At 40.2% G+C, this 23,798-nt stretch overlaps 2 protein-coding genes across 2 annotated transcripts in view; one reads left to right on the plus strand and one right to left on the minus strand.

The window, feature by feature from the left end:
• The window catches only part of ubald2 (UBA-like domain containing 2), a 10,797-nt gene extending 6,328 nt beyond the window's left edge, over positions 1 to 4,469 (minus strand). Inside the window, exon 1 of the mRNA XM_041976617.1 lies at positions 4,182 to 4,469. Coding sequence (XP_041832551.1) covers positions 4,182 to 4,301 — 120 coding nt within the window. The 5' untranslated portion in view covers positions 4,302 to 4,469. The remainder of the gene's footprint in view (positions 1 to 4,181) is intronic.
• A 9,508-nt stretch (positions 4,470 to 13,977) lies between these two features.
• Positions 13,978 to 18,676, plus strand: foxj1a (forkhead box J1a). The gene is made up of 4 exons (XM_041996494.1): positions 13,978 to 14,165; positions 14,795 to 15,377; positions 16,813 to 18,304; positions 18,406 to 18,676. Exons 2-3 carry the CDS (start codon positions 14,835 to 14,837, stop codon positions 17,629 to 17,631), a joined length of 1,362 nt encoding a protein of 453 aa, XP_041852428.1. The 5' UTR covers positions 13,978 to 14,165; positions 14,795 to 14,834; the 3' UTR covers positions 17,632 to 18,304; positions 18,406 to 18,676.
• The last annotated feature ends 5,122 nt before the right edge of the window (positions 18,677 to 23,798 follow it).

The raw sequence follows: 23,798 nt of genomic DNA on the forward strand, positions 1-23,798 counted from the left end.
TGTATTTGACGAACAGCTGGATTATTGAATTTTGAATTATTGAAAATTGATCATTGAATTTCCCTTTGGGATTAATAAAGTATTTTTCATTCATTCATTCATTAACTCATGTTGTGCAGTAACGATGACCTCTACCAGACATTCAAAATACACGTTTTTTTATTCACGTCAATCAGAACAACAAACAGCATAACCTGATTAAATTTTGATCCGAATGAGTGTAATCAGATCAGAATCTTGCAACTGTAATGTCCACATGAATTATTGTTATTACGGTCAGGATTGTAATCTAATTACTGGTTTCCATGGAAACATGGTTTATTTTATTCAGCTGTACATCAATGTGGCGATGTCCCGCATTTACAGGGACGACTCGTATTGCTGTTTGTTTGACTCAGTAAAGTTTATTTAAAGAAAAAACAACAGCAAAAAAGAAAAAAAAAAAAAAACTTTTTTTTTTTGAAGGAGACAAACATTTTTAAAATGTAAAATTATTAGGAAGGAGAAACTAAAATCAGTAAGATGCAATAAAAACGCACACAGCTGTGTTTGCTTATCAGAAATCACTGTTTCCTCTTTTCTGGAAAGTCAGACATTTCTACATGTCAGAATGATTTATTCTCTTTAAACACGTGATGCATGTAAGCGCGCCATGATCAGAAGATCTTTTTCAGGATCCGTGTAGACAGTTCAGGTCTGATCGGAAATGTAACCCGACAGAAATGTTGCTGATGTAAACACGTGAACATGGCGACATATTCTGTGTCTCCACTTATTTGTGGAGTACCTCAAGGTTCCATCTTGGGCCCAGTTCTCTTTTCATTATATACTTTTATATTATTAAAAACATCTCTTTCACTGTTTTGCAGACAATTTATAAATATCTTCATTAAAACCAACAACTATGCTTCCACGAGCTTACAGGTGTAGTCATGGGTGGAGCTTCATTTCTGTATTTTGAATGAGAACAAACAGAAATTATTTTATTTTTATTCCGTTCAAACATGTGATGCATGTAAACTAATGATCAGAAGAGCTTTTTCAGGGTCCATGTTCAGGTCTGATGGGAAATGGAACCTATTTATGTAAACATGGTTACTGATGATGATTAGTTAATCAGGGTATTGATCAGCAGCTGGTGGCTGCTACTGATCCTGTGGAAGCAGAAAGGTGGACTTAATTTTTGACAGATTTCTGACTTTAGTTCCTGATAAATAAATAATAGAGCATAAAAGTTTTGTTTATGTAAGGTTGGATTGACCTTGTTTTACGATCTGATAAAGACCAGATAATTGTGCTTAGTTCAGTGTCTGTAAGGAACGCTGGATGGTGGAGTGTCTGTGATGAGTTGACTGTCAGTCGAGTGTTTGTTGATTCAAACATGGAGGATGAACCAGTCTTCAGTGTTGTTTCTGTTTCTCTTCTTTCCTCCCAACACTTGAATGAAAAAATGAATGAATGCAGCCTTCCTCCCCCTCCTTACACTGCCAGCCTCCCCCTCCCCCACCCTCGGGTTGTTTGACAACAGCAGCAGCGGCGCAGGAATGTCGGCCGTCCAACGTGACACACACAGGCGTGAAAGGCAGCGCTGCTGTTGTGCAATGAGGCCACACAGCTCTTTGTTTCCTCTCAGTTTATTTGTCAGGTTGGGCTTGGTGTCACTCACTGATGTGTTGGGCCCTTGTTTCCCACTGCTGAGTGGACGGAGCCACAACACAGCAGACCCACCCAGCCTCTGAAGCAAAGCAACAAACCTTCATCCACCTTAAAATCACAATGTACCCTTAAAAAACAAAGTTCCACGTGCAGCCAAGAAACATGATGAAAAGAAAAAACACTAATCATCAACTATCTGAAGCAGAAACGTCAAACATTTTCCAGGTGTTAAAACAGCCTGTGTCTGGACTTCAGAGCTGGAGGGAACGTCTCCTTTGCCTCAGGAGGAATTCAAGCATTTCATTCATGATGAAATGATGGTGAGAAACATGGACGAAGGAAGCTACTGTAGAGGTGGAACAATAATAATCCTTTCATTTGACTGTATTTTAGTTTTCCAAGGAGAACAGAATGTCTGGCTTTATGTGGAAGGTCTTTGTGTCTCTATATGTACAAAGAATATGTCCTTGTCCTCTCACTCTCTCTATACATATATATTATTAAACATAATAATTAAATTCTTATAATTAAACTATAATATAGTTTCATGCGTAATTGTTTTAATCAAATTAACATATATTACTCTAGGAATAAATTCTAAATTCTTATGTCATACATTTTTAATTTGTGTATTCATATATATGTTTACTTCAGAAGAATGGGAAGTCTAAATTTTAGATGGTAGAACTGTTTAATTTTATTGATGTTAAGCAAAGTGGTTAAATTTAACTTTGTGAAGTTGTATGAAAATATGTTTTAAACGTGATTTTCCAGAGACATGAAAAGTTCAGAAGTTAACGCTGCTCGTCGGTGTGGCTGTATCAGCTGGTTGTCTTTATTGAGCTAACACACATTCATTGCCACTCTTCTTCACATTGACGGTCCAAAGTTACTCTGTGTGTACGTCCTTAACATGATGCTGTGTTGTTGTCATTCTGGTTGGCTTCTGGGCTTCAGGAGGACGACAATCAGCCGCTGCCACCATCCTGACAGAACAATCAGCTGTTCACTACGTCCTCACACTGGCAGAGAACTTCCTGTTCTTTCTGATCGTACAAGTCACAAACTCTGTTTCCTGTTTGAGGCCTTTAGATTTTAATCCCCAAAAATGTCATGATTAATCTGTCTCTGAACACCTGTGATGTTATCCAGATGTCTTTATAGTTAGAGACTCTCTTCAGAGATAGAACAAACCTCTCAGATTCCAAACACAAACAATCCTTCCTAATCTCTCCTTGGAAAACACACTGACCCGTCACAGTATCAATAACACGTCCAAATCAGAGGAACTCCCTGACCCACGCGTTAAGACAAGGAGCCAATCAGGTTCTCCAAACATAAACGATCAGCTGAGAGGATCCAGGGAGTTGTGGTCTGACGGAACCATCTGGAAGCTCAGGCTTAATGTCAAAGATCCTTCAGGTGTGTCACCTGTTGAACAAGGAGAGTTGGTCCTGGAACAGCTGTGTTTATGTCAACTACCCAACAACAGAAGGTTGATTAAAACTCTGAATCTACCAACCATTTGGATGAAAAAGGAATTTGTTTACTAGAGAAAAAGGTTCAGTATTCGATTATTTCCTCATGCAGATAGTGAGAAGAGTCTTTGAAGGTTGTGGAAGATCCCTCAGAACATCAAGTGAGTTATTTTTTCTGTAATTTATTTATATAAACAACAACATATTGCGATAAATGTTTTTATAAATTGGTGTATAAATTAGATGGGGTGGGGAAAGTTGATCTGATGACTGCTGCCCCAGGCACATGCCTTGAGTAAAGTTTGTTTACACTCTTAAAAACCTGTCTGAAACTTGATTCCGCCCACTGGTTCGGGCTCTCATGACTTTACAGCGCAGTAAGGCTTGAATCGGAGAACAGCTGGAAGGATAATGCATCTTAATCAGTCTATATTTAACCGAACAAGACAGGGATGAATGTCAGAGCGCTTAGCTGAGAGCTCGGAGACTGTGACCTCTTTATGCGCTGTCGTAAAAAGCTCAGAAACAAGCTCCAACTCTCATTCTTAGACATTTGTATGGTTGTTTCTCGATCATCTCAGCAGGTATGGTTAGTTGTATCGCTCTGACAGCAAAAACAAGCCCAACCAGTAGACCAGTAAGTAGTGCACGATGCGGCTGTGATAAGAAAAAACATGTTATCAGATGTAGATTGACGTTTAAATAAATCTAACTGGTGTCAACAAAAGCAGCCAAACGGTCACATTCCGTCCTTTCTTTAGCAAAGCCTGGGTTATCCTGCTAACGAATTAGCTCGACAATGACACGATGCATCCCTGATGAGAATGTAAACAAAAGCTGCCATTGAGCGGAGCACCACGTCCTCAGTGTGGCTAGCTGCGCTAACGTTAGCCACAGGAGCGCGTGGTCGCAGGGCAGGGCCGAAAACACTCCAATTAGTCATCCCCATTAACTCGTTTAAATCAGTCAACAATTCATATTCAGCTGAAATTTCGCTCAGAAAAGAGAACGTGAGGAGTAAATAAATCCATCAGCCTTCTCACTCACCTCAAACTGCCAGTGGGCCGCTTGTAGGAGCTGCTTCGCCTGATCGGCGGCGCAGCCAGCCGTCAAAACAAACTGGTTAATCATCACTTGATGCCTGAGTTCGTCCATATTCACCGACATGGCTGCCCCCCACGCGACGCGAAGTTGCGTTAAAGCAGGAAAGAAAAATTAAATAAAACTAAAGCGATGACTCGACTCGACCGCAGCGAACCTTCGGTGATTGCTGCCTCCCTGTCCGTCTCCTGCCGCAGCCTTCAGCAGCAACAACAATATTTTCATGTCATCACCAACAACAAAGAGCAGCGCGCATCTGATTGGACCGAGACGGAGCCTGGCCGTAGTAAAGAAGCGCTGATTGGCTGGAGTTTAAAATCACAATGTGTTTGTTATATAAATTTGGAGCAATGTTGGTGGGTGGAGTCAAAGAGACCTAAGGGAAAAATGGCCACCCACCCTCTCGGGTTGTCCGGATATATAAACACAGGCTTGTTTGTTCATGCCCGTAACACTGACGTAATGTGTTTGATTTGAGTATTAGTATGAATTCATACAGCTGATTGGCTGTTTCCTGTAGCAGGTAAACATTGCACATAATTACTACGTTTTAAACAATTTATCTTGTCAGGAAGTTTATAATTAGATATAAATACCTAAATTTAATTCGTGCATTTTTGGGAATTTCAGTTTAGGAAAATGATGATAAAATTATATAAAAAAATAAAAATATTTATACATTCAGCATTCACGTTTTTTTTCTGTATTTACAGTTTAATGATATAGGCTTTATGTGTGATGCCCATATCGCCTTTATATGCATCTCTGGTTATAATTTTTTTTTAACTGTTCTATTTGGGAGAAACTAACTAAATAAATAAATAATGAAAATTTTGTTTTAGAGGGAAAATTCTTGAATAAATAAGAAATAAATTAATAAGTTGGGGAAATAGATACATTTATGAAATTTGTTATAATTAAAATAACAAAAGAAAAAATAAAGAAAACTAAGGTAAAATTAAAATATCAAAATTTTATAAAAAAGAGAAAAATCTTCCTTTTCATTGAGTCCAGGGTATGTTGATACTTTCAGGTGTACAGTCCTAAAGGTTTCTAGTTGCAGGGTCCTTTTTAGATGATCACCTCCTCTCAATGACCTCCAGCACACTACTTTGAAAGTACTTGGATCATTGTGTCCCATTTCCATATTATGCAGTGCTGCTGCATAATCTTTGTTTTGTGTCTGGTTGGCTCTGGTAAGTCCAACATAGAAACATCCAGGTGGAAAATCCAATCTACAACCAACATATGACTTGTTGCAGTTTGTTAAATGTGTCATCCAATTTGTTCTTGATGTATTTACATCCTGAAAAAGACTGGCTTTCATCACATTTTCCCAATGATTCATCACCTGAAGAATCTTCCAACCTGATGTGATGATCCTCCTTGCTTGTGATGTTCTTTCACTGGAATGTGTGTCACAAAATACAACCTTGGCTGATGTTTTGTTTTTATTTTATTTATTAATATTTATCTGAATTTGTTTCCTAGATAAAGACATAGTTGTAGTGGTTTAGCCTACTTTTCTTTTTTATGTCCTCATTCAGTGAAACACTTAATGTCTGTTGCTTATTGCTCAAATCCTCTTCAATGTCAGACACGATCTTAGTTGGCCACTTAAAAAATACAGATGTTTATTTACTTATCATCAAGCTGAATAATAAAACTGATCAGATGAAGTGATTAAATTAGGGTGTATTTGCAAAGTAAAACACAAATTTAATGGGTAAAAGAGGACAGTTGTCCTGGTTAAATGACATTTTAGTGTAATTAATAAGTTAATGATAAACATGAGATTTATAGATGTGTGAAATGCTGAAAGAAATTTGAACTTCTTTCTTGGTTCTTCTTTACTCTCAGTGATGGTTTTAAGATGGTAGAAGAAGAAGCAAATGTTTCTGTATTAAGGTGCATCTCATTTCAACGCTGGCAGTTTCCAAGCTGGTGAAACTTAAGCATTTTATCTCTTCAGTGGACGTAAGACTGACAGACTTGCAGCCACCATTCTCCTGATGGAACAAGACTAATCTCCTTATCATGAGAGAGCAGCCGTTGGCTGCAGGCCGCCCAGCTCACGTTCTGCCAGCTGGTTGAATTATTTAGTTGATCTGCAGGTGAAGGCACACGAGACGCTACTCTGTCCAGGTACCTGGAGGATCTGTGCAGAAACATTCATACTGTTATTTGTTATAACAGCACTAATGATGATCTGGAAGATTCTCCAACCAGCAGGTTAACTTATGATGGGTGGGGGTGCCAGCATTGGGAATAAAAGCAGCATTCTCCAAAAGTTTTGTTTTTTCCACAAGGTTGGGTGATAGTTACAACTTTGAGCCAAACTCCATCAGAGAATCATCATTACATTCAATAAAAATTTATCCAGTCACAAAATGTAAATATAGCAACATGCATAAATGTCTATGATTTTGTTTAAAATTTCACCAAATCTGGATTATAACCAGAAAGTCTTTGATTTGTTTGTGGCCGGTATATGTTTAGTAGTTTAACAGTTAAAACAACAAAACATTTTTATCTAGTTTTTGCCCACCTGTGTTATTTATTTGTTTGTTTATTTATTTGTTTATTTATTTATTTGTTTGTTTCTCCTAAAAGCTGAACCCTTTCAATCCCAATTCACATCCAAACATGATATTTCCAGGACAGCCTAAGTTGTCAGATTAGTTTTGGCCCACCTGCTTCCTTTATTGTTAAACAGTCTGTAAAACCTGAAGCTTTTAACCCCAGTCAGCATGCAGACATGATGTTCTCAGCCTCGGTCGTCAGATTATGAGGATAAAATGATGTAAAATCAATGTATCAATAGATATAGCAGCATAAAGGTCGACCAGAACACCAGACCAGAAGAAAACTGAATTTATTACTAACAGAACTTTGTAGAAATAACACACAGATCAACAGTGACCAAGCCTTTTCTCATCTACACATCATTCTTTCAAGTCTTTATTTTCAGGAGAAAAAATAGAACAAACTATTTACATGTTTACACTTTTTACTCATTTCCAGTTATTTCTGCTACTATTTACCTGCTATCCTCACTAAACCAACTCCAACTCAGCTGCTTTTTGGCGCCACCGTGCATCAGAAACGTCTTCTTGGCTTCATTCCAGCCATAGAGGAGCATTATTTTTCTTCTTTTCAGACACACATTGAACTTTCTGCTCACTGGTGGATCTTTGGCTGCTCCTCATTGGACATTACCGTCAATCTAAGCTCTCTGATTGGTGGAAGGTTTAACAGGAAGTGGCTTCATCATCATTTCCAGGTCTAAATAGAGGTCTCTTAGCAACATAGTAGTGATGGTGATCTTTTGATGATGAAAATGTGATAAATAATGCTGTTATCATGGAGTCTCTGAATAAACACTACATTTAGTGGCTTCATTATAAACTTCCTGGATGGCATATAAATGCCTGGAAAACATCCGTAGATCACCTAAAGGCTAAGTTATCCATCAAGTTACCCCACAGTGTTCTTGAGAAACTGCTGGTGATGTAAGTGATAGCGCTTGGGAGTGCTGGAGATGTAGTAGAGATTTAAGGGTTAAACAGAAGGATTTTGACTGTTAAAAGATTAAAATGATTAAAGAACATAAGCCTGTGGTTTGAAGTCTTTTGCACTGCACCATTCTCAGAGAAGGTGTGGTTCATTTTTCTGCTCATGGATTAATATTTTGTTGCCTTGACCTACAACTATGACCATAGGGGATTGTGAACATTAGTTTATAGAAATAGACATGCAGTTTTCTGTTTGAGTATAAATTTTGCAAGAACAGTTATGTACAAGTTTGTAGCAGATGCATGTCTCCAACAGGATGCTGATGACCCACCTGTATGAAGAAAACTGCATGGTACAGAACATCGCTATTTTAAATGTACAAAGGCTACTGACTACTAGACTGCCAAGAACAACCAGGAGCTGTTGTGGTCCAAGTGTCTTCTGCAGCATTGCATATATGAGCACAATGCATTATGGAGACTTGATACTGGCGCCAGCAGATGCTTTGATATTTCAGCATCTGCAGAGCAAAATACTGGGAAAAGATTCAGGGATGCTATCATCAAGGTGACGTCCACATCTGTCTCCTACTTAAGATGTTTGGAGTATATTGAAGAGGAGAGTCCGTTAACAACAGGTATGGTCTCTTTGGTTTGTGAGTTCATCTGCTCCACCTGGGTGGACCTTAAAAACACATTTAGTGAGGTGCAGACAGTCTGTTGACTGATCCATCATCATCATCACCATCATAATCATCATTTTCTATGTTGATGTGACAGCTGAAGGTGCTGTGTGAACAACGTTAGGTGTTATTGGTTGTATTCTGCAAAGCTCCACATTGTGGTTGTCTCACTACCAAAACACCAGATACAGTAAAGTGTGAATGATTAACAGCAATCTGACTTCACTGGCTGGACTTTGCCATCAGGAGCTCCCTGCAGGGTCAAAACACAAACACACACCTTGGAGGAGTCTACGTGTGCAGGAGGGTGAATGATCTCCGTTTAGGTGTAAAATGCTCAGTGTGTTGTAAATTTGTCACCTTTACTAAAGTTTCTTTCTGCAACAATCATCCAAATTACAACTTTTGAATCAGAAAAAAAATATTTGATGACTTATTTATAAATGTAATAATTTTTCAAGCTTAAATAATTACATATATCGAGATATTCTGAGATTATTATTATTATTATTTTTATTATAAACCATTGCTGCTACCTTTATATACTATTATTTTTACACTGTTACAATTACTAATATCTCACAAGTGCCCTTAAGAGTATTTATTCTATTTTTCTACATCAATATTTCATCTTATTGTGTTTTTTTGTGCATTTTGTGTATACTATAGAACTGAATTTCTCCTGAGGTACAAATAAAGTCTATCTATCTATCTATCTATCTATCTATCTATCTATCTATCTATCTATCTATCTATCTATCTATCTATCTATCTATCTATCTATCTATCTATCTATCTATCTATCTATCTATCTGTCTGTCTGTCTGTCTGTCTGTCTGTCTGTCTGTCTGTCTGTCTGTCTGTCTGTCTGTCTGTCTGGACTGTAATTGGCTATGTTTATATTTCCTAACCTCCAGTTTGAGCTTTTATCTATCTTTGAATGTTTGGCGCCCTCATGTGTTCAACTGGTATAATTACATCTGTACTCAGGCTGATAAAGAACACGATCTTCCAATTGATACCATACTGTTTTGTTTTTTGTTTTATTTTATTTTATCTGAGAGATTATAATGATATTGATATTATCATGATATTTATGATCTATAATTCTTTACATGAATAGAAATTAATACATTTATAAATGAAGAAACCCCAGCTTGACTTTGACATCTGACTTTAGCTTATTAGAAAGCAGGAGGCCAAAACATCAGAAATGTGTTTACTTTAGTCTAGCAATGAGCATGATACGTATTTTTGTACACTAACAGGTGAATCTTGTCTGCTGATTCACCTCCACGGGCCTCCTGGTGACAGCTCAAACTGCAGAAAGATCAATAATGAAATAAATTATTATAAAAGACAAAACAGAAAAAATTTAAGGAGCCAAATTTACTAAATTATTAGCATTTCTGCAAGCAAATAATTAAAAATGAAGATTATTGTTTTATAAATTATTAGATTATTATTGATGCTTTTATTAGATTATGTTATGTAAATTATTGGAACTTCTTTCCGTTTCTAGTGTTTAGTCTCTGAGGATATTTTCAGTCTCAGCCTCCGCAGAATTTGTTGTGTCTCAGTCTGAGGATCTTTGTTGTCATTTTAAATGTAAAACAAGTTTTTGCATCTTTCTGGTGATTTTATCATTCGCTTCATAGCTGTGGACCTCTTTGGTCCAATTTTAGATGTTTTGTTTTCATGTTTTTGCATTCTTTTGCGTCTATATGTTGCTTTAAACATTTTTTTAACTTGATATTGATTTAGCAGATCTGTGTTTACTTCCTGTTTTAAATGGATTTCTTCTGCTTCCAGTTAAGCAGGGAAGCCCAGACTTTCTTCCCCCATTTCTTTCAGCTCAATCTAGGGGAAACTGAGGTCCCAGGCCAGCCGAGAGATGTAGTCCCTCCCGTATGTCCAGAGTCTTCCCTGGGGTCTCCTCCTGGCAGGACATGCTCAGGAGGCATCCTAGCCAGATGCCTGAACCATTCATGGTTCCTCTGGATGTAGAGGATCAACAGCTCTACTCTGATCTCCTCCTGGATGACCAAGCTTCTCACCCTGCCTCTAAGGGAGAGTCCAGACACCCTGAGGAGGAAACTCATTTCGACCACTTGTATCTATATCGTCCTTTTGGTCACTACCCACAGCTGGGGACCTAGGTGAGGGTAGGAACGTAGATCCACCTGTAAATCCAGAGCTTCTCCTTTCAGTTCAGCTCCTTCTTCACCAGGACTGACTGATGCAGAGTCCACATCACTGCAGCTGCAGCGATCTGCCTGTCGATCTCCCGCTCCATCCTTCCCTCACTGGTGAACAAGACCACACTGGAACTCCTCCACTTGGTGCAGGACCTCATTCATGACCAGGAGAAAACACTCCAGAGGATCATGTTTCTTGGATTTGGAGGTGCTGATTCTCATCCAAGCCACAGGGGGTCTGGTTTTCTATATTCCTGAAGTACCCCCCACAGGAGTCCCTGGGCAACACGGTCAAACGCCTTCTCCAAGTACACAAAAGACATGTAGACTGGTTGGGCTAACTCCTATATGGACCCTCCAAGACCCTGCAGAGGATTTTGAACTGGTCCACAGTTCCACTGGTCCATGACCGGGACAAAAACCACGTTGGACTCAATATTTTGACAGTCATGTGCTGGTGTTGATGGTGCACATCTGTGTTCGTGGTCAGGTAGGACACAGTTGAGGACATTTTGTGTCTTCGTTTTTGCTTTTTGTATTCTTCAGCAAACAATCTGCTGTCGGGAGAAGTTTCTTCATCTGAAGATGTGATGAAGGCCAGATGTTTTTTTTTTAGTATATCCTGATACATAAAACCATAAAATGAAAGAGGGTGTTTTTTCTTTTCCACAGGACTGTAGAAACATTTTACTGCAGAACTGATACTTTTACTTTTAGTTTCTGTACATTTTGCATTCATGTGCTCTCATTTCTATAGAGCTCTCATCCTTTATTTTACTCGTATTTACTTTTCTTGTGAAGGTTTTTAACATTTTAATACGGCTGAATTCCTCTGATCATATCTTTTTCCCCTCCTGTTTGTTTGTTAAATGGAGTGAAATGTAGCTGCAACATTAATGAATATCATGTCCTCAGTGTTTCCTTCGAGGTGAATAGTCCCATTCTCCATCATCTTCCATCCCCTGCAGGTAAAACACACCTGAGACTGAGGCCTACCTTCGATCCCTGACATTTTTCAGTCACTGTGGGAGCAGCTTCATGACGTTTCTGATGTTCATGACTTCAAGTGCAGCTTTGAGGAGATGTCAGGGCTGCAGAGATGAGGAGGCCCTGTTTTATTGCTTTACAGTTGCCTTTGTGAGGGGCCTCAGGAAACCACTCAGCCACACTAATACAACGTTCAAGGGGCCGAACCTTTTTGTTTCGCCTTTCTCTCCTTTTTTGCCTTATGAACAAAAGTACATTCCTTCACCACCACCCCTCCTCCCGTTCTCCTGCAAGTCCAAACACAGGGTCCAAACTTTGAGCTTGTTACTGATTAAATAAGCTCAGAGGAGGCTGTTGGCACATGGAGAAGATGTTTTCCATCTGTGTGCTGCTGCAGGTGTTTAATCAGCTGGCTTAGTCCAGTTGTCTCCAGCTGTAGGGATCAGGCCCCTCCAGAGAGAATTAACAGATAAATCTCAGGGTCTAGATCAAGGATCACCAACTCTGGACCTCTTGGGCCAGTGTCCTGCAGGTTTTAGATGTTTCCTGCTGTAAAGTGGATTTCTTACTGCTTGTTGTTGAGCTCTACAGCAGCTTCTTACTGACTCACTCATTTAAAACAGGTGTGTTGCAGCAGGAAACCTCTAAAACCTGCAGGACACCTGCCCAACGTGTCCTGAGTTGCTGATCCCTGGTTTAAAATGATAACTTTCAAGACCTTTGTGTTTGCAAACTTATGCAAAGTTGTGATCTAAGGAGCTGTTAAAGGAATACTAAATTCTTGTCTTAAAGATGCACAATGGACCTTTACTCAGAGACGCGCCCCCTATCGACGGCTAATCCAGCATCCATCTTTATCTTACCTTTTCTGTAAGATCTCTCCAGACAGTAGAGTCTTATCTTGATTCTTATCTCTTGCTCTTTCCCGTTCACTTTTTCTTTTCCTCTTTCCTCCCAATAATGTCTTCTTACATTTATTTGATGAATCAACCGTGTTCAAATGGGCCGGTGTGTTTATGTGAAAAGGGAAAAACTCCTTAAATAAGTAGTTTAACTGAAAGCTTAAAATTTGACTGCTTCTGCTGAGATGTTTATTCCTGCATTTGTCACAAATTTGCATCAAATCCCTTTTGATTATATATATATATATATATATATATATATATATATATATATATATATGTATATATATATAACAACTGATTTAATTTATCTATTTGCTATTATTTGTTTATTTATTTCTATGTTATGCTATTTTCATTTTGTTATTAATCTATCTAATATTTAATTGTATTATCTTCCCACCTTTTTCCCTGTTACTATTTAGGCCTACTATATTTTTCTTTTTTCTTTTACATAATTGTAAATAAATTCAGGTGTTAAAGGATTAATATAAAACTTCTGCTTACCCTCCAAACTAGTTTCATTATTGCAATTAAAAAAAAGAAGTAAAGACTTTAAATCGCATTTTTTATTGTGCTCAAATAATTTTCATCTTCCAGTTTTAATCAAGCACTCAAAATACTTAACCCCTAAAAGCTTAACCCCTAAAACTCTGTTAGATCTGTGGCACCCCGAATGCTGTCGCTTCTATCATCACCAGTGTCTCAGGAACGGTAGTGTGTAGCTCTGTGGAGTGAATTGTGATGGATAGCTTTAGGTGGTCTGTGAAAGTTTGCAGGCATTTATATCCCATCCAGGAGGTTTACAATCCAGATTCAAAATGTAGTATTTATTCAGAGACTCTATCTGGTAAATCCACAATGATCCATTATAACAGCATTATTTATCACATTTTCATCATAAAAAGATCACTGTCGCTAAGAGACCTCTATTTAGACCTGGACATGATGATGAAGCCACTTCCTGTCAAACTTTCCACCAATCAGAGAGCTTAGATTGGCGGAAATTTCTTGTTGTTGTTGTTGTTGTTTTCTTGTTCTGGTCGGCCTTTATGCTGCTATATCTATTGATATATTCATTTTTACATAATTTTAGCCTCATTATTTGACAACTGAGGCTGAAAATATCATGTCAACATGCTGACTGGGTTGAAAGCTTCAGCTTCTACAGACTGGTTAACAATAAATGAAGCAGGTGGGTCAGAACTACAAAAGATTAGTAAGATTTTGGACTTTTAATGGTTAAAATCCAAACAGGTCCATTGGAGGGGTCCGGGCCTCAGTTTGAGAACCTGCTCGGCAGCAGCCACAGTTGACTTGAGGGTGATTAAAAATGAAGCGCCATGGAAACCGGCAGGCCAATTAAGAAGCGGGAAGCTGTTTACAAGGGGATGTCCCGTTTCTATGGTTGCTGGACAAACCTCCTGCACCAGGTATTAAACTGCCTCCCCGACGGATCCTGCAGCCCGCTGACACCCGTTAGAAAGACCTCCGCGAGAGGGAAAGGAGCGCACGACGCACCGCCAAACGCAGAGCGCAGGAATTCTTCATTTCTCTCCGCAGGTGCACATCAGGCTGAGGGTCCAATAAGTGCTGCTGTTTGGGATTTTAAAAGGTTTCTGCTCAACATAACAGCGAACAGAAGGTGAGTTTGGATGTTTCTTCGGAGGAGAACAGATCTGCAAAAATGATCAAATTAATTAAATGCGGATTCAGAAGGCCTGAAATTCCCACTCCGGCTCTTAGTACAAGCCTCATTAATTCATTTTGGGCTCTATAAAAGTTTATTAATCAGTTGTTTTTTTTTTAGTTTTCAAATTATTTGAAACATTAATGCTGTTTTTCTCACAAATATCTCCAATGCGCAAATTCCCTCAAAGATCTGAGAACAAATGATTACTTATTATAATGATACATGATTGTAGAAGAGTAGGAAGTTTTATTCATCAGCAGGTTTCAGAGGGTTTACAGGCTGCAGAGGCTGCCGGTGGTGGTGCGCGCTCTTCTCGGGCCTGAGCGTCAAGTGCGCATTTTTCAGGAAAATTCTGAGACCTGCAGACAGACAAAAAAAAAAAAAAAAAAAGCTGCTGCACGTAATCACAGGACAGCTTTCACACGGCCAGAATGTTGTAGCTTTTTTACCTTTTACCACATTCATTCAGGTACCAAAGCATAAAAAAGCTAATTGAAAGACTTTGGGGGCTCGGTTTCAGTATCATTGTTCTGTCTTTTCGCACTTTGGTGAAGTTCGTTGTTTATTTTCGGTCCTGTCAGACGGTGGCAAGAGGAGGACGAGAGAGGTGAGGGGGGAGCCATGCTGTCTCTGAGCTGTACGGACCCCTGGCCCGAAGGCTCGGTGGGGCTGGAGGAGGAGGTGGTGACGGCCGCTGCCCAGGCTGAGCAGCGGGACGCCGGCAGCATCAGCAGCTCAATCAGCCTGGATGACAGCCTCACCAGCCTGCAGTGGCTGCAGGATTTCTCCATCCTTGGTGCCAACGTGCCGCACCACGCGCACCAGCAGCCGCACCTGTTCGGCCACCAGCAGCTGGGATCCGACGCCCCGGCCTCCCCACTGGCCGGAGACCCCGCATCCATCGGGATGCCTCTGACCCCCGGGAAGCCCACAGCGGCGGCGTACAGCAGGATGCAGTCCCTCCCCGGCATCGTGGCGCACGGGCACTGCCCGGACGAAGTGGACTATAAGACCAACGCGCACATTAAGCCGCCGTACTCGTACGCCACGCTCATTTGCATGGCCATGCAGGCCAGCAAGAAGAGCAAAATCACTCTGTCCTGCATCTACAAGTGGATCACCGACAACTTCTGCTACTACCGCCACGCAGACCCCACCTGGCAGGTACAGGACCACACACACGCACACCACACAACACACACTGTATGCAATAAACATGCACTCTCAGCGACGTGTTGTTTATGACAGTTTCCACTGTGTGAAAATGAAGTCTCACAATTACTGTGTTCTCGAGTTGGGAAGGGGGGGGGAGTATGGGGGGTATCCACCCAATATCATTGTGTGTGTACATGAGGGCTGGCCTGAGTCTTTATGGGCCCCAAGACAGAGGCAGCAGGAATAAATTAAAATAACATTATTTAGGACAACCCATGATTAAACAGTAAAACACTGAGTTGTTGTGCATATTACAATTTTTATTTAAACAATCAATGGTAAATTTGTGTGTTGTTTTTTTTTTGTTTTTAATGAAAATATCTTGACATTTCAAGCACATTCTGAGGGGCCCCCTGGTGGCATGTTGTTTTTAATAGCTTTCTTTAATTGCTGAGGTCAAGGGGATTCAACATTCTCAGATATGGTAAAGACTTGTGTAAGTTGGGGTTGTTCAAACTCCAGTTTGTCTGGACATCATGTCCATTGAGTTCCAGCATAGAAAACACTTTTGGGGCTTGGGTGAGATTTGTGCAGGTGAACAGGCAGGATTTCACCAGCAGCAGAGCATGAATCGCCTGATACGCACCGACTAAAATGTTTAGTTGTCTCTTTACTTTCCTCAGTAGCAGATATTTATATGAATGATTTTCTTTTAGAAAAAATTTCATTTGTATTATTTACTTGCATGTCCTAAAGAAAACGAGGAATCGTGTTGTATCAGGTGTTTAGAATTAGTCACTGGTTAATCTGCTGCTTCCTGTACGACTATCTTGACTTGTGTTGACTCTTCGTACTACACACTCATAATGATATGGAGTGGATTTTCTCTCACAGTTGGATTTGTTTCTGCCCTGCTGCTACTCTGAGGAGGCTTGATGAGCTTTGTAGGGGATTAATTCCAAAATATTTCCTTTAGATGGAGAAAAACTTTACCAGAAGTGCAATTGAACACTTTTCTCCACTTTAAAAATTTTTTTTAGCTCTGATTTCAGGTCGTTTGTTGTCACGGAAGGAGTGATTGAGGAGCAGATTTCCCCCCAGGCAGGCAGGAATTCTCCACAAGGTTTAATTTTGCCAGATCAATGATTGATGAAGCTGTTAGCTGTACTCCTGAGCCTCAGCGTCTGACTCGGACACTTCACAGCATTTTGTTATTGTAAGGCTGTACATGGGGCAGATAATATTTAACAAAGGTCATTGGGTCAGCTCTCTGTTTGGGCTTCGGTGGAGAAGGCCAGCTGGATGAATGGTAGAGTACACAGGGCATTAATGTGATGTACGGCGCTCTGCCATCTGAACTTCCTGCTGTAACAGGCTGATGTACAACCGTTTGGAGCCTTTGTTTCCTGTCTTTATAAGAAAAAACATATTTTTCTGTTTTCAGAATTCCATCCGACACAACTTGTCCCTCAACAAGTGCTTCATCAAGGTGCCTCGGCAGAAGGATGAGCCGGGGAAGGGAGGTTTCTGGAAGATTGACCCACAGTATGCTGAGCGTCTCCTGAGTGGAGCCTACAAGAAGAGACGAATGCCACCAGTCCAGATCAACCCAGCCCTGCAGAATAGACTCAGAGTCAACCTCCAGCCCCAGTCCAGAAGGCCCTGCAGCCCCGCGGGGAGTCCGGTCTGCCTGCGCATCAACCCGGAGTCCCAGCTGCTCCTCCAGGAGCTTGAAGAGATGACTGGAGCAGACCCCAACCTAGCTGAAGGAACCATGCTGGGGTCCTGGCCAGTGGTCAGGGGAAGAGGTGGGCACAAAAGGAAAAAGTCGCTGGGCTCCAAAAAAGCCCCCCGGCGCTCCAGCTCCCCTCTCCTCTGTGTGGATGAACAGAAGGAAGTCGGACCTCTGAAGGGAGACTTTGACTGGGACGCCCTGCTGGATTCAGCCCTCAGTGGGGAGCTCAGTCTGGAGGGAGGGGAACCTCTGAGCCCCATCATGAAGGAGGAGGACCTGACAGTGAGGGGGACCCACATCTCACCTGTTGACGCCCCTGCAGGGACGGCAGAGCAACGAAGTAACGTGTCTGACTTTGATGAGGAGACCTTCCTCGCCACGGCTTTCCTGGAGACGCCCTGGCCAGAGGAGGAGGAGCAAGGCAGCGGGGACTTCCTCTGTAGCTCCACCGTCAACCTGGACCAGTTGTTTGACCTTGGAGGCTCATTGAACGGGGATGCCAGCAGCCGGATTGACGCCCTGCTTTGAGGAATAATTCCAAGTCTGAAAACCCTCCTTGGTACAGGGAAATAAGACGATTTTTGTTTTTTTACACTCATGCAACTTATTGTCCTTTCCAAGATGTTTATTGTGTTTTGAAAACTACATTTTGATGGTGATACTTGTTGGAAATACTTCCTCAACACCTACTGAACAATGATGCCACAAACACAAACAAGTGACTTAACTGTGGAGAAAACTTGTGAAATCACTTTAGATGAAATCATTTGAGACGTATGAAAGTTTCTAAGATGAAGGCCTGGACTCATCAGACAGCAGCACAGTGAAGAGCTGAGTGTTTGGACCAAATCAGCAGGTTTAAATTCTCAGTTTGAAGATTTGAAAAAAGAAGTTAAATGGAAAGAGTGAAAATGGAAAATTTTTCTACTGATGAGCCCAAATGTTTGGGGTCAGGAGAGATGGAAACTCTGTAAATCATCTTACCTGACATATATTAAAATGATGTGTCTCACCAGCTGTTTCCAGTCTGAGCCAAATGACCAACATCTTCCCAGATAGGATAAAATATTCCAGATATTCCCAGAGATGAAAGTAATTCCCTGCATTTTCCTCCAGCGGATGTCCACCACAGTTGTTTAGGTTTATTTCCTGTTAGGACTGACCACTGAAAACGCAGGCTATACATCCCCCATCAAACCGAGTTCGTTCATTTCAAACCAGTTCATAGAAATGTCTCTTATCCTTTTTTTTTTCTTTTTTTTTTGCAGCTTTTCAAATAAATTGCTTCAGATTTGTTTTCAGTTATTGGAAACATGGTTAATATCTCTAACTTTCATCTATTCCATCATTTCTTTGGGCCTATAGGACATATTTTTTTCATACCTCCTATAGAGAAACAGACTTTTTCAGTTCAGTTCAATTCAGCTCATCTTTATTTGTACATTGCCACTTCACAATAAACTCATCTCAAGGCACTTTTACAGATGCAGTTCAATTCAATCCAGTTCATTGTCCAGCAGTAGTCCAGTTAAAATAAATCCATATATGATCCACATTAATCCCAATAAATGTGTTCAGTGAAACTAATTTCTAAAAAATAATGACCAGCTAAGGAAAACCAACAGATTAGATTAAATCTTCTCTTTGATTAATCCTCCATCCTGAGCTGCAAAAGGAGACAGTGGAGAGTAAACCCTCCATCAGAACCAGAACCAGGAACTATCTGCCTGAACTGGTTCATAAAAAAAAAAGAAAGATATTTGTTTTTTTTTTTTTTATTTAAATCCTCTGTTGGGATCATTTGCAGCTCAGTTGGTGAGAGTTCCTTTATTTTTACGACACATTTCATTATTACCCATAATTCCTAAGATTAAGCAAAGCAAACATTAATAGTTACTTTATGCACATTCAGAAAATAAAGTACCTAATTGTACCATTAGAGGTGAAAGGATTGCCACCAGTATTGATAAACTAGGTTAAAAGATGGCCCCAGAGGTACAATTCTGGACACATGTTTTAACCTCATTTTTAGGATGAGAAGGTGTGTTTTGTCAGTTTTAAACATGCTGCATTTAAACTGAACCGTTCAGATTATTTCCAGTATTCTGTTTTTATTCTTGGAGTCTAGAAGAGTTCTGCATGATTCACAGCTCAAACAACAACTCCTGTGATTACTGTGTGAGCATCATCCCTCAAAATGATGTCTTCTTGTTATTCTGATGCGCTTGTACAGGGTAGCCAGTCGGAAATTGTTCAGACGTTAGATGACCTGCTCGTTTTCCAGGTGACTGCTATGACTTTACTCTGACAATGATTTATTCCAGAACATTCCTGCTGAGAACAGAAGTGGAGTGTTTAGTTCGGCTAAACTGAACACTCCACCTAATGCCCCATAGACTAAAGTGGCAAAAATGTTTCAGTACAATTTCCTCCTCAGTAACAACATTTTGAGAGAAATTCTGAGTAAATTCTCAGTCTGAGAGAGAATGCTGTGTTTAGTTATTGCTGACTCGAACTCTGGTTTGTTTGCGTGGAAAGTCCAGTTTGTTTGGGGAGGTGTGAATATAAACAAACTATAGTTTGTACTTTTGGTCCACCTAGAAAACGTAGGTCACGGTCCAATTCAAGCTAAACAAAATGCAGAAAGTGGACTAGAAAGCAAAGGGGATTGTGGGTAAAGAGAAAATGTCCAATGGTCAGATATAAAGAACAGAGTTAAAGTTCTGAAACACAATCAACCCAACACGGCTGGGATCAGATGCAGCTCCACGATTTACTCCGATGGAAACAGAAGTTTTCCAGCATTAACCAATAAATGAGCCAGATTTCTTCTTCGCTGCTGGTCTTGTCCTATCCTTTAGTATTTCATGATGCAGCGCCATCTCTGAGGAGGATACGTTATTTAAAAGGACTGATTCATTTGAGAGAGTTCAATGTGAAAGCAAAGGCTCACAATGACAAGGCTGTCTGTCTTTTAGGTGATTAATGCAACACAAATCTGAAATTGCAACACAGGAATCTTTCCTGAACTCTGTAGAACTGATGATGGCATAACCTCCACCTTAACCTGCATGTGTGCACCCTGCCAACACCAATTTCTGGGCATGCTCCATGTCTCAATGCACCACCTGCAGGCCAGCGTTTTCAGTGGTTTTCTGTGATGTACGATTCTGTTGTTACATCAAACTTTTTAAAACAAAATCCATTCTCCCTCCCTGTGGATGTAGCCTTAATGTGATCAAGGCCCACTTTGCATCCCCACTGCATGACAGCCCTTTCTTAAAAGCCCACTGTACTGTCCTCTGATTGGTCAGCTTCTGGAAGCCTTGACATCATGGACCAATGCTGTTGTAGCAGACATTGGAAAAGGAAAACTCCATTTGATCTGAGCGGATCCAAACTTCTGGCTCGGAGGAAATACTTTTATAGATGTTTAATATTTTATTTAAAGCTTGTCAACTCTGTGAAATCATATAAATGTCAGCAAACATCCTGCATAGCATAACTCTGACTAAGTTTGAGGGTAAATTAGAGCTTTTAGAGGAAACTCAAAGTGGAAAACTGGTGATTCAACATCATGAACGTGTATCTCAGTGATCACGCTGGAATTATTTAGCATTGCGTTAAGTTTCATTGTTTGAAGTTCTGTTGTGACCAGGCCTTTACAACCCCACATGGTCTCTGTTTACATGGTGAAAAGTGTGAGTTTCATTCAGGAGAAGAAGAGCATGGAGCCCCAGATGATATGTTGAGTTGCTTTTGAAGAAATAACCATATGGGATTAGATCTGGGATTGTTGGATGTTGTTCTTTTATGCTTGTAAAGACAGACAGGAGCACTATGATCATTAATTATCAGATATTTGCCAAATGCTTTGCTTATGACTGATTTACTGTATTAGTTTTTTGTGTGTGTGGTTTTTGGTACTAATTCTTTCCCTGTATGCATTTTTTTTTATTTTTAAAATAACATAGCAATTTAACCACTTTTGCAGGATAAGTAGCCTTTTGTTAACAATCAGGTGGAAATATTGCTTGTAATTATTTTCTTTTTTCATGTGGTGTTATAGCTGATAGATGGAGTTTCATAGTATGGACATGAAACAGCTGGAGGCAAAATCTTCCAACAATTAGGACTTTAAAACTCTCACGTTAGATAGGCTACAGTGCTTTGTAAATGAATACCTGACCTTCTACGTGCCAAGAACGACACTTGGGACTTGGCGGGGTGGCCATGTTAAGAAACTGCTTTATATTACTTAGAGGAAACGTCTGTATTAGTTCCTGGTACGTGAACAGAAGATCTCCCTCACAACCAAACCAAACCCACCCCGATGAAGGCACGTAGACTCACTGTTAGATATCCAGTCATTTTAGTGCAATCATTATGCAGTGATGCTTGTCGTACTTTACCTTCAGCTGTAGTTTCTTTATGCAGTTAGAGAGACCAGTTTCACCCTTTGATATACTTTGAGATGTGATAGGAGAAAGAATTGTTTGTAGAAAGCATGGTTGGGTATTCATGCTTCTCAAAACAAACAAACACTTAAAACCGTGAAACTGGCTGTTACCTCATGACTGGTTCTGTAGGTAAATGCTGACGTCAGAGGGACTGTATGCATTCTTTAACCTTACTGTTTTCATTTATTTTCCACTTTGTTTTTGACAATAAAAGATGTTGTACTGTAAATGTTTGTCTAAATGATTTTATTTTTGGTCATCAGCAGCATGGATACAGGTGAAACCCAAAACATTAGAACATTGCACAAAACCTTATTTCAGTCATTCAACCTAAAAAGTTAAACTAATATATTACAGAGACTTATTACCTGCAAAGTGAAATATTCCAAACATCTTTTTGTTATAATTTTGATGATTATGGCCGACAGCTTATAAAAACCCAGAAATCTAAATCTCAGAAATTAGAATAGTGTGAAAAGGTTCAGTGTTGTAGCCTCTTAGTGCCACACTCTAACCAGCTAGTTAACCCCAAACACCTGCAAAGGACTGCTGAGCATTTAAATGATCTCTCATCTATTTCAGTAGAATTAACAATCATGGGGAAGGTTGCTGACCTGACAGTTGTGCAGAAAACCATCATTGACTCCCTCCATAAGCAGGGAAAGCCTCAAAAGGTAATTACAAAAGAAGTTGGATGCTCTCAAAGTGCTGCATCAAAGCACATCAATAAAAAGTTGAGTGGAAGAGAAAAGTGTGGAAGAAAAGGTGGAACAACCAGCAGGGATGAAGCAGCCTGGAGAGGATGGTCAGAAATAGGTCGTTCAGAAATGTGGGGGAGCTTCACAAGGAGTGGACTGAGGCTGGAGTTAGTGCTTCCAGAGCCACCTCACACAGATGGATCCTGGATCTGGACTTCATATGTCGTATTTCTCTTGTCAAGCTGCTCCTGAACCAAACACACTATCAAAAGCATCTTACCTGGACTAAAGAGAAACCGAACTGGTCTGCTGAGCAGCGGTCCACAGGGCTCTTTTCTGATGAGGCAACAATCCAAGACTCTTAAAGTGCAGTGTGAAGTTTCCACAGTCTGTGTTGATGTGGGAGCCATGTCATCTGCTGGTGTTGGTCCACTGGGCTTTATTAAGTCCAGAGTCCACGCAGCATCTACCAGGAGATTTTAGAGCACGTCCTGCTTCCTTCAGCAGAAAAACATTTTGGAAACTTTATTTTCCAGCAGGATTTGGCACCTGCCCACACAGCCACAAGAACCAGAACCTCGTTCAATGACCAAGGATTACTGGGCTGGACTGGCCAGCAGACTCTCCTGACCTGAACCCCGTAGAAAATCTATGGGTCATTGCCAAGAGAAAGATGAGACACATGAGACGGAGCAATGCAGAAGAGTTGAAGGCCGCTGGTCTTCTATTCCACCTCAGCAGGGCCACAGGCTGATAACATCCATGTCACGCCGCACTAAGGCAGGAAGGGGCCATAAAACCCACACAGAGAGGGTGCACATTAAAATTAAAATAACACATAAAGTGCATGAACATGAAGTGCTTTATTTTGGTTTTTAGCTTGTTTAGCATTGAGGAGCTGAACAGCCCTGGGAACAAAATGATCTGATGTAAAAAGATAAGCTAACTAAATAAAAGCAAGCAGCCAATATTTGTTTTAAGATGGTTTGTATGGTTTAAATCCCTACTTCCTTGAGAACTACTTTCTTTTCTGACTTTTACATCCTCTTCATTAAATGTAAACAGTGTGGATGGATATTATCATCATTAAGGCAGTTGGTGAGATGATGCCGAATGAATGCTGCATTGTGATCTTGAACATGGTGGTGATGATATAAAACATTATTAGATGCTGCATTCACTTGCACTGGGACATCTGAGGTTTACATAGATCCTAGGTAAAGGTTAGTTTACACTGAATATATATTAGTATTTGGTAGTTTGCCCCATCCTTGGTGCCAAGAGGATACACTTCCATGTCTTTTGACTTATATCTACATTGTTTTTTCTTTGTTGTTGTTGTTTATTTGTTTGTTTTTTTTACACATCCTGTGCAGTATCATGACAGCAGAATGATGGTCTGGCTGCCGTGATGTGCAGAACACATTTGCTTTGCTAAGAAGAGCCTTTTGGATATGGGGCTCCCCTTGAATCTTAAATATTTTTCTTTATTATTATTTTATTTATTTATTTATTGCAACATTCATGCATAACTGCT

Source organism: Melanotaenia boesemani, chromosome 2, assembly GCF_017639745.1.
Source record: "Melanotaenia boesemani isolate fMelBoe1 chromosome 2, fMelBoe1.pri, whole genome shotgun sequence".
Lineage (NCBI taxonomy): Eukaryota > Metazoa > Chordata > Actinopteri > Atheriniformes > Melanotaeniidae > Melanotaenia > Melanotaenia boesemani.